General features: G+C 37.8%; 1 protein-coding gene across 1 annotated transcript; it reads right to left on the minus strand.

The window, feature by feature from the left end:
- Positions 1–7903: 7903 nt before the first annotated feature.
- LOC120091521 (mitotic spindle checkpoint protein BUBR1) lies at positions 7904–11840 on the minus strand. Its single transcript, XM_039049599.1, has 5 exons — positions 11664–11840; positions 11454–11598; positions 10679–10836; positions 9332–9416; positions 7904–9250 (listed from the first exon to the last, which is right to left on the minus strand). The coding sequence occupies exons 1-5, from the start codon at positions 11744–11746 to the stop codon at positions 8114–8116; spliced, it is 1608 nt and encodes a 535-aa protein (XP_038905527.1). The 5' UTR covers positions 11747–11840; the 3' UTR covers positions 7904–8113.
- Positions 11841–12067: the final 227 nt, after the last annotated feature.

Genomic DNA, 12067 nt, shown 5'->3' on the forward strand with positions numbered 1-12067 from the left:
GTGTTCACACATAGTTGGACTATGTTGTATTGTTCATTAGAGGAATCAGTGGTACTTAAGGAGTGAGATGTAACTACAAAGGCAAAACGGTAAATTGGCATAGCTGTACTTACGAGCATCTGTGAAGGGTCATCGTACTCATGATTGGTTATATCCGATGGACACAGAAATATATTTGTGGTAAGAAGAGTTCAATTGTTAGTCTTTAGTGGAATGCCTAATAGTTAACGGATAATGGATCTCGTGGCTAAAGAGTTTAGTCAACTATTCACGTACAGTTGGAGCTTCAAGCCACAGGTCCATTAGGTTCCCTGAGTAGCTTGGATAAAGTCAAGAATCAGTATTTAGGTTAATTTGAAATGTTCAAATTGACAAGAGAAAGTTCGATTCTATATGATATAATTGGAATTGTTAATTATATATGATATAATTGGCTAAATGTATGAGATACATTATTTTGGAGGAAATTAGATATAAATATGATTTATATCAAGTAGAGGATAAATTACTATAGTAGATATGTGATATCAAACTGTAGGGTAAGAATATAATATGATTATATTTATTAATTATTTAATTGGTTAATTATATGACAATGGGCCTAAAATTTCTCTCGGACGTGCGTTAATGGGAGCAGCCGTGTCGGTTATTGTAACCGAAGAATAAAATGAAATTTTGTTTCATTTTGCAAAAGTTCAAAAAAAAGTTCGGAAATTTCGACGTCGGTATGGAAACGTAAACGATCGCATAAGTCGAGAGCCTATACGATAGTTGCTCAACGCCTAAACGATTGCACACCTCGCGCTTAAACGATCGTACACTAGTTCCTAAACGATCGTATAGTGTGTCGTGTTTTCTGAACGGTCGTCTACCTTTTCCTAAATGATCGTTTAGTAAAACCTACACGATCATGTAGCTTCTTCTAAACGATAAGCATTTAGCTATACGATAGCTTTCTTTTCTCTCCCACTTGCTTATCGTCTACACGATTTTTCTTCCACCTACCTCTACCAAACTCACCAAAGACCACACGGTTCTCACTCCGAGAATACCAAGGGCTCCTTTGTGGTGGTGTCGTCCCCACTGCGTTCATTTGTTCATGATTGATCCTGCTGTTGTATTCAACGTATTTGCTGGGCGATAGAAATCGCGTAGAGGTCTTCCGCTGCGTTGAGTTCCAAAGCTTGAAAAGTGTCTTCAACTGGTATGAGAACTTTCTCCATTTGTATTTTAGTGTTCAAATCATGCCATTAATTACTGTTTGTTTGCATAACTGTATGTTAGAATGTATATGTTGTATTTTGGTCACGGTGAAATTGGAAATATCCGAACGCGCTCATGGATGCTCTTCGTCAAGAGATCCTTGAGTAATTTCATTATGCCAATAACTATATTATAACACTTATAATATATGATGCATGAATAAAATGCATAACCTAAGGTGGGTTTTAAATCTATATGTCATACAGTATGGCATATAAACAACATATATCATATATACATTAAGTAAAAGTTGATGAACCGGGATAATTAGCCTCAAATCTCAAATCCCAAGAAGAAAAAAAACAAACAAACAAAAGCTAACTATTACAAATAGCAATGAGTCACCGATTCAAACAGGCGAATCGGGTCTTGAACCGTCCACAGAAACGCGTCTCCTTGATCATGTACCAAATCCTTGTGATCACCCACACGAGAGAGTAAACGCTTTACTCAATTATTTAGCAGCGTTGTGTGAGCATAAACGATCATTGTGCAACGATCGTGTACCTTTCACTATGCGATGAAGCATGAGTTCACGCAATCATTCAGTGCGCATGGTGCAATGCAAGCCTTAAGCGATCGACTAAACGACAATGATGCGGTGAAGCATAATTGTCTAAACGATATCTGAGCAAGCGTAAGGTATCGCATCTGTCTCTTATACACATCTAGATGTGTATAAGAGATGAAGCATGAGTTCACGCAATCATTCAGTGCGCATGGTGCAATGCAAGCCTTAAGCGATCGACTAAACGACAATGATGCGGTGAAGCATAATTGTCTAAACGATATCTGAGCAAGCGTAAGGTATCGCATACTGCATGATCGTGTAGTCAGTGACTATGCGATGAGGCATGTTGAGCTACACGATCATTTAGTGTGCGCACCTTTTATTAAACAATGAGTATCAAATGCTTTATACGATCATTTACCTCCAGTGTCCATGTGATCGAGCAACCAAAGCGACACGATAAAGTAAACCCTTTACCCCATAGTTTAGCATTAGCTAAATGATTGTTTAGTAAATGCTACACGATCGTGTAGAACTTTTCTACACAAACGTTTAGTCAAATTCCAACGATAGTTTACCTTAATGATAGGCCTCCAATTATGTTACAATCTCAAGAAAGAAAGAATAGAGGAGAGGTAGTTGAATCAGTTAAGAATGACTTCCAATTCTGTTGGGAGAAGTGGAGGTTTAAAAGAAGAAGGAAACGGAAAGAGAGGATAGTGAAGTCTGAATATCAGGAGTGAAGAACGACTTCCAATTCTCGAGAGTGGGAGTTCAGAAGTCTCTGTCATGGAGAAGTCATCATAGTGTGCTACTCATCTTCTACTTCTATTAAGCGATCGTGTAGCAGAGCTAAGCGATCATGTAGCATTTGGTAGGTGATCATATATAATCGGGTCGTGTAGTAGTTGGTATGCGATCGTGTAGTATCTTATAAGCGACCATGGGGTGTTTTGTTAAGTGTCGTCTAGTATTACTCAACGATCGTGTAGAGATTGTAAGCAATCGTATAGAGTTTTGTAAACGATCGTTTAGAGTTTGATAAGTGATTTTCTAGTCTTTGTTTGTCTCATATCTTTAATAAAGAGTTTGTTCATCGTTTAGTTGCTATTCCGGAAGATTGTACCAACTCGTTTCGATAATAAAGACTTTCAAGAATCAGTATCCTAACAAATTGGTATCAGAGTAATCACCTAGGCAAGCATGGTTCAGAAACATTTTGAAGAGAAACTGGAGTTACTAGAATAAGAAATCTTTGAATTCAGAGTCGAAATAAAGAAATTGCCAACCATAGAGGAGAATTTGGCATCTTTAGCGAAGAAATTGAGAATTTGGGATTGTATGCAGAGAAAATCAACAAATGCTCGTTTCTTATGTTACAGAAATGGCCAAGGGAAAGGAAAAGGTGACGGAAGAGGCAGAAAGATCGAATACCTATACTGTGTGCGAAGAAAATAGTACGGTGAAAGCCGCCGAAGAAGATGCGATTTACAACCAAAGTAAATTCAAGAAAGTAAAAATGCTGGTGTTTAGTGGAATCGATCCAGACGCGTGGTTATATAGAGTAGACCGCTATTTTCAAGTTCATAAGTTGACTAAATCTGAGAAGAGAACGGTGGCGGTTGTGAGTTTCGATGGCACCGCATTAGACTGGTACCAGTTGGAGGTAGGCAGAAGGCTGTTCGAAGATTGGGAAGACTTGAAGAAAAGAATGTTAGCTCGATTCCGATCTTTAAGAAATGGATCGATCTGTGGAAGATTCTCAACTATTAAACAAGAAACGACTGTGAAAGCATATCGATCTATGGAGTATGCTCATTTCTTGCCTTTGAAACAACCATTAAATGCTAGTATTGTAGTAGATACATTTTGTAGAGAAATAGTTAAACTGCACGGGGTGCCAAAATCCATTCTTGGATCAAGACAAGAAGTTTATGAGTCATTTTTGGCAAGAGTTATTTCGACTGTCGGGTACCAAACTCCATCGCAGTACAGTTTCTCATCCTCAGTCGGATGATCAGACAGAGGTGGTGAATCACAGCTTGGAAATGTATTGCAGGTGCTTCTGTAGTGAGGACTGAAAGAATGGATTAACTGGTGGCATTGGGCAAAACATTGGTATAACGCTACGTATAATGCTTCTACTGGCTTTTCCCCTTTTCAGATTGTGTATGGATGACAACCTCCAGTGTTGATTTACTATGGGAAGGATTTTATGGCCAATGCGACTTTTGGCCAACAAATGCGAGACAGAAATGTTGCATTGTGCGAGCTTAAGGAGCATTTGAGGTTGGCTCAAGAGAAAATGAAGAAGTTTGCTGACAAAGAGCGACGTGATGTTGGATTTGAAGTTGGTGATTGGGTATGGCTGAAGTTGTGAGCCTATTGCCAAATTTCAGTTTGGCAAAAGCAGAATGTGGAATTATCTCCCAAGTATTATGGAGCACATCAGGTGGTGGACAGAATGGGATCAGTAGCTTACAAGTTGAACCTTCAGACATCAGTGTCGATCCATCTAGTGTTTCATGTGTCACAGCTAAAGAAATGGGTTGGACAGTTGATAACGGGCAGAAATGCACGTTATCATAGTGCTAAGTTCTTAAACAATGATTAGATTGCATTGATGAAACATGTTAAATTGCGTCCATTAAGCATAAATTCTATAATATTGTGGTCGCATGCGTCCAACGCATTAAAACAGTTGATCTTTATATTTTTGTATAGAATATGTGTTAACGCAATGCAGAGATTGTGATCATAGGAATTCATTGGTCGAGCGCAACTTCACCACAAGGCTTTACGTTGATCGTGCTCGCACACATTCGCCCGAGAAGGATTGCCATAACTTGGTCAACGCAACATGGTGGGTGCATTTGGGTGAAAGGATAATTAAGAGCGAGGAGTTCAAAGTTAGCTCAGGATTAAGATTAAGTTACCTAGGTCATCAATTAACGAAATAGTCAGTTTTATATATAAAAAGGCATTTAGAACGTAAAAAGTGACTATTTCATGGTTCAATCTTATGCAAACTCATTGCATAGGATGCCCCCACTCACATATCTCTATATGAACGATTCAGGATCACATCGTTTGTACTAACTACAAAGAGGGTCGCCTCCATAGTGTCCCCAGAATAAGGCGCCTAACCTTATTCATATACTATAGACCATTTTGGCTATATATTTGAACTTGATCTACATTTATGTCACTACATAAAGTTCAAACTACATTAAATAGCCTCAGGACCTTAGTTTATTGGATTCAAGATTACAATTTCAATAACAACTTTATCAAAAAATAAAACATAATATGTTTATTAATTTACAAACTACGAGTTTTAGGACATAAAATCCAATAGTGAGTTCCTTCAATTAATTGTTTTTCCTTCCCTTCCTTCATAACCTCTGTAAGTAACCATGGATCTTCAATTATCAAATAATTAATATAAAATTACTTTGGCTAAACATGCTTATATAGGAAACTTAGAGTTCGGGGTTTACATTGTCGTTCACTCTCTCATATGCTATCATATAGCTCTTTCTTTCACTCTCGTTATGTGATGCGATTCTGAAAAAAAAAATGAAATCTTTTCACTTCTATTCATTAGTTATTAAAGCTGATAGTAACTTCCCACTCAAACACGGTTAAAGGAGAAAATAATAACCAACCAACAATTACGATACGTGAATAATTGACTAAAATCTTTAATCACGCTATCCACCATCTGTTAACTGTTGGGCATTCTACTAAAGATCGACAGCTGCACTCTTCGCACTACAGATATATTTTTGTGTCCATTGGATATAACCAATCAATAGTACGATGGCCTTTCACAAATCGCTCGTAAGTACAGCTGGGCCACTTTATCGTTTTGCCCTTGTAGTTACATCTAACTCCTTAAGTACCATTGATTCCTTTAATGAACAATACATCATAGTCCTACTATGAGTGAACACTTCTTGAGCCATGAGAAGGTGTGGCGCCACATTGTTCAAGCCTCAAAATCAGCCCTTAAGGGAGCAATCTATCTACTTACCCCTGCTTCGGGGAAGGAGTGAATTGTGTCTTGTGTAGCTGAGTTCCCAACTCCCCAATCAGACGAATCCCCAAAGTGGTAGGTTTGAGTCAGCGATATGGCCACTTGCACCCATGCGAATCAAAGGATCACCCTCATAGGTAAGAGTTTCCAACTCACTCAGAATTAAGGTCATATTACCTATGGTCATCCAGTGAAATAAAAGTCTCTGTCATGAACGGCGTTATATAACGAGACCAAACATTTTGTGGTCCGGTCTTATGCAAACTCCTTTATATAGGATACCCCCGCTAGCATGTCTCTATGTGAATGATCAGGATCAAACCATTTATAGCACTTTACAACACTTGTAACATCTACAAAGTGGGTCGTATCCATAGTGTCACCAAGATAAGGTACTGTCTCTTATACACATCTAGATGTGTATAAGAGACAGATACATACATGCTTAAGTTATAACAAAAACCAGGGATCTTAGTTTATTTTTTTGTGGTTAATGCAACTAACATGTCTCATATTTCATAGACAATAGTGAAGAAAATATCTCATATTATTACATCACAAATATTTGTTCATACACATGTTTACAAACTACAAAACCCTACAAGATTTAGGACATCAACCCCAATAGTGATCACAGGGTCTACGTGTGGAACTTGAACCCTACTTTCCTTACATGACATAATAAATATGTTAAGTGGGTCTAAATATAAGTTAAAATTGGGAAATGGGGAAGTAAAAAGAGGAATTCTAAGTGATTGATAGGTGTTGTCTTGGGTAACCTTGTGTTGGACCTTAGTTAGTAAAAAGTTGGCTAAGTGTGGAAGCCAAGATTAACCATGCATTGAAGCTTGTGAGGCATGGGTGCATGGGGTGTTGGATGTGCGGCAATCAAGGCTTGTAGAGGTTGGATGAGATTGTGATGAGCTTGGGGGCATGCCATGGGGCGTTGAGGAGACTTGGTGGGTGATGACATTGTCATTAGAGGTTAGGCGAGCTTGTTGGCTAAGTGTTGAATGCATAGAGAGACCATGTGTTGGTGTGGAGTACACAGTCAAGACACCAAGCGATGGGTGTTGTGCTCGGCAAGTCCATGATGGATGCATGGTGTGGGTTGGCCGAACAATAACATGAAAGAATTGTCTAGGCGGGGGCATGAGGGACATGTCAAAAGCTAAATGTTGGCTGAGAGTGTGTCATGCGTTAACAAGGAGCATGCGGCACACAAGGACTTAAGAGGTTAGGTGGTGTGCGCAGTAGGGCAAGGCATTGGCCAAGCATGCGAAGGTCTTGGGGCAAGCGGCCAAGGAAGTGAAGTGGTGGCAAGGGCATGCGAACAAAGATGTATAGTGGAGCTTTGGAAGTAGTCATGGTGTGATCCGTGGTTGAACTTTATTGGATAGGCAGTGTGCTCGAGTAAAGTGGAGCATGAGGCCTTTTGGGGTGAAACCAAAAGCAAAGGATCGTTGTCCTTATCAATAATTAGAGTAAGGAAAGAATCATGGCTGATGACTTTCCTTTTAACTCCCCTTTTGTATGCCAATTATAACATAGCCAAACCAAAGAGTAATTGGCTTTCCTTTTTCACCTTCTTACCATTGTGGAAATAGTTGTTGAAGGATATTTACACAAAATAGTAAAATTTGATCTCATTTGATAGAGGATAAAAACTGGAAAAAAGTTCATCATTATCTATCCATGTTTTTTTTTTTTTTTTATTTCTATAAATAGTTTGACATTTTTTTTATCTGTAAAATTTTCCTATTTTTTCTTTCATTAGTTAGAAACTAAAATATATAGTTTTACATTTACAATAAATACATAGATTTAGGTAGTTTGTAAAATAAACTCTCAATCAAAATTTACATTCATCGCGTACGTCTCTAATTAGTAAATGAGACTAAATTGTAAACTTCATATAAAATTGTGCCCCTAACATAGATATAGGTATCCACCACGAACAATATCAAACTTCATTGAGTCCATCTTTATCGTTGGAGTATTTTAAATGATTTGTGTGATATTGTATTAAAAAGATACGTCAGTGTTATGTTGTTTTTGTTCCCATTAAAGAAAACCTCAGTGGTCGCCCCCAAAACCTTCTTCATTCATCATCAAATATTTATGACCACGTGAAAGCACAAATCAAGATAAATCTCCACTCCAAACTTCAAGATTTTATAATACACAGGTTATGAGAAATCTACCAAAAATAAATCTACATATTCAAAATTACATTACACATCAGAAACGCATCTCCATCAAAAGCTGACATTCCAAGCAGATGCAAAAGCCCATGGTAACTAAAAATCAAGAGGCATTCCAAACATTTTGTTAATATCGTCCATGGCTTCTTTAGTAAATACCGTTGGCTCAAACAAATCACAGTCACTTGATTTTCTTGATGATTTTACTGGTGGCTTAGCCTGTGCAGGCCCTAATAATTCATCATCAGGAAGTATTGAGAACCCACCAAAATCATTTTGCACTTCTGGTGGCTTTTCATGCTTTTTGGATCTTCTAGTCCTAACAAATTCAATGGGCTTTCCAAACATGTTGTTTATATCATCCATGGCTTCCTTCAGGTTAACTGTTGGCTCTACCAAACCATGGTGGCAAATGTTTTCCACCTCTGGCTCATTTGAAATTGCATTACCAACAAACCTACACACAATTGTATCTTCTCTAAACTTTGCTTCAATGGGATCCTGTACATCAGAATCATCATCAATATTTTCAACATTGTCCACACAAGGAAACACAAATGCTTTTGAACATGAAGCAGATGCTGTAGAACCTCCTACGAGATCTCGTGATTCGCTCAATTTCGATCCATCCTTTTCAAAACTTGTGTTGCCTATCTCACCACCTGCTTCATCGTCCACAAAAATCATCAAAGGCGGTTGTTCTAGCTGGTGAGGTTCGGTTATACTACCATGCTGTGGCATTGTACATCCTTTCTGCTTTTCTAACTCAATTTTCCTATCAAGGTTCTCATCAACAAACACCTCAAACCCACCATTTAAGTAGCAATCTTTCTTGGAATGGCTTCCACGTGATCTCCTACCAATAGGAGGCATCTCTATTGGTTCAGAAAACATACTGTTTATTGCATTCATTGCCTCTTTCATATTGACAGTTGGTTCCACCAAACCATGGTGACAAGCATCTTCTGCAACAGATTTCCCACAAAAAGCAGTATCTACAAATTTGACAACCATATCGTCGCTCTTAAATATCCTGAATTCATCTGTTTCCCTCCCTGCTGAATCTTGAGGCATCTTCTCAGTCTCATTTCTACTGTCAGTTAATGTTACAGCTATAGGTCCATTCTCAAAAATTCCTTTGTCTCGAACCTCATTATTGTTCTTTTCGGGATCACCTTGATTAGAAGTGCTTTTGTCAGACAGATGCCTCCTAGAAGTTCTTCCATGCTGATGCTGCAGGATATCTGCTGTTCGTCAGAAAGGTATTCCAACCAGAGAGACAAGTAGTGAAATACATGCATAAGAAAGGCTCACCTGGACTCTTTTGTAATTGTGTCTTTTCATGCGATGAAGAAACTGCTCATATGACCTTTGTAATTCATCAATAGGTTCAGCAAGCCTGTACAACAACCAAAACATGTTTTTTCATCTTAACTTCTTAACACTAATAACAGCTACTTCTATAGACGATTTAATGATATACATGCGGATATGAAAGTTAATTACAACAACTGTAGAAGGCGGCCGTGCTATTCACACTTCGGGCCATGAGAATGAAAAAAATGTAATGATGTGGCTTGAATTCACAAAATAAAATAAACTCATCCCCTAAAGCAAAAAGTTAGGAACTAAGATAATTTGACAAGCAAATCATGACTGCATTTACTTCAAATAACACTGTGGGCAATCTCGTGAGAGAAATTCTAAGAATTGTGCCAAAAGATAGACCATTAATACATGAGAAATATCGTATATGTTCTTGAAATAGGCATTCCACAACCCATAAAAACTCATTAAAACAAAAAGTGATTGATTCCATCAAAAGAAAACTTGTGGCCTAAATTTAAAATCCTAGTGAAAACTGGGAAGTTAAAAACTACTGCATAAAAACAAAGAGAACAGCTATACCCAAATGAATTCTCCTGTCTCAGTTAAGCTTCATTGCTTTAGCAGAGTTAGTCTCTAGCTTGTTTCAGAGGATTTCCTCTCCAGATTATCAACTAGTATTACCCTTAGCCAAGGCTATCTAAATTCCCTTGAAACTCGTTGAGTTTTGGGGACATGTAAGAGTATCGTAATGGGAATGGATAATGAAAACAAAATACTATAATTATCGAATTATAAGTTGTTATCCCAATGTTTTGAAAAAGACCAAGTGCCAAAATATTTAGTATTTCACATCGATAGATTTCATGTAAAAAAAAAATATATGATCAGACGGCATTCTCAAATGCCTCTACTTATCTGGCAAAACCACATATAGTCATTTACTATTCTGAAACATGCATCTCTAAATCATCAATTCTCCACAGACACTGAACTAAATGTACATATATAACAAAGCTAAACTTGGTTCACAGAACAGGAGCCAATAGCACAAATGACCAAACGAAATATATTATTTATAATATAAAGCCACACACACAGAAAAAGAAGAACAAGACAAAAAACGGTACCAATAAGCAAAGTAACCAGCATTTTATGTTATACAAACTAAGATTCTCAATGTTCATTACATAAAAAGCAGTCCAGCGCCTGTGACGGAATATTTTGGGGGCGGCCAAGGGAATAGAGAAATCATTCTTTTTAATTATAATAATAAAAAAATAAAATCATGTATAAACTTGGGAAGGAACTCGAACTTCCATATAAAAAACTTACTTCTGCACTCCTAAGTGATACATTTTATCAGCATCATCAAACTTCTTAAGCTTCTCGTAGTACAAGGCGTATGCTTGGTAGAACAAAGAAAACTTTGTCCCAATCCGTTTTTCTTCCATGGTTTTCAGTAGTGCTCTTGGATCAGCCACATAATCCATCTGATCATCAGATTTAAATCCAATCAACCATTATAAGCTATAAACATCAAACACTAACTACACCAATTTTTCTTGAACAAGAAACAAATTCTCATTGATATAGTGAAAAGGAATAAAAGGTCAAAGATACAAACTCCCAAAGGGAGCGAAAAAAAAATACAAACAACAAATACAACCATATAAAGATTAGTCATGAAACTAAATAAAACAGTTAAGGAACTAAGAATTTTTCTAATATATTTTCCTGGAAGACTTAGAGAGCTTGCAAACGAATGCTGAAGCTATGAATAAGGCCTCCACTAAACACTGATACGCGAAAGCTACTTCAAACTTCCACAGAAAATCATGAAGCACCAACCAACAATATACCTTTCAAAACCAACTATACAGCAACCTGATGCAACATTATCAGAAACCTTCTCAAGACCAAATAGATAGATTCCATGAAACGTCCAACCCTCTGACTCCCCCTTCTACACTAATTAGTCACAATCAGACTAAGGCCCCAACGAAAACTCCCCATTCTCTAACTTCAAGCTCAAGATTTCACAGAATCGAAGCAATATCCTAGGAAAATTATTAGAAATAGAAACAACCCAGATGGATAAACAAGTTACCAACTGCAACCAAACGCGAAGATACCGCAAATCGTCCCTATAACGCCGATCGGACTCGAACTTCTCGGTGCATTTCTGCAAGAATCGAGGAAGCTTGTCGTTCAAAACGTGAGAAGGCAATGAGTCTTTCATTTTCCGAATCCCTCTGCAAGGATTAAGGTGTTAGACAAGAAACAGAGAGATGAGAGTTAAATTTGTTGAGGGGCATACCGGAGCCATGGAAGTAGAGGGTCTTTGCCAGAGTATGACTTAATGTCTGAAATCAAAGAAGAGAAAAGGTCGTTGCTGGCCATGGCTATGGCTATTAGGAGTATACTGTGAAGCAGAGCAGTGAGCAGTGAGCAGTGAGCAGAGATGAAAATGGCGGTACAACAAAATCAAATTGCTTGGTTTCCTTTCCCTGACACGCTTTGGCTACTACGGCCCATGCCTGGGGTTGATCATTGATGAGAAGCAAAGGGAATTGGGCTCAAGAGTCCAAGGATTCGGCCCATCTCTCGGGCCTAAGCCTTTACAAATGGGAAACTATAGAAGATAGCCCAATCAGGGATATCATCTTTAAAATATTTGTAAACCTGGCAAATGTTGACGGATCAACTTATAATTTTTTTTTT

Source organism: Benincasa hispida, chromosome 11, assembly GCF_009727055.1.
Source record: "Benincasa hispida cultivar B227 chromosome 11, ASM972705v1, whole genome shotgun sequence".
In the NCBI taxonomy this organism is placed as follows: Eukaryota; Viridiplantae; Streptophyta; class Magnoliopsida; order Cucurbitales; family Cucurbitaceae; genus Benincasa; species Benincasa hispida.

What these genes read in the sequence shown, in the direction of transcription:
- LOC120091521 (XM_039049599.1), bottom strand. Translation starts at nt 11,746, where the DNA reads ATGGCCAGCAACGACCTTTTCTCTTCTTTGATTTCAGACATTAAGTCA. An exon ending in CCTCTACTTCCATGGCTCCG is followed by an intron (nt 11,599 to 11,663) that starts GTATGCCCCTCA and finishes TAATCCTTGCAG; the next exon opens with AGGGATTCGGAAAATGAAAG. An exon ending in TTCGCGTTTGGTTGCAGTTG is followed by an intron (nt 10,837 to 11,453) that starts GTAACTTGTTTA and finishes TCTGATGATCAG; the next exon opens with ATGGATTATGTGGCTGATCC.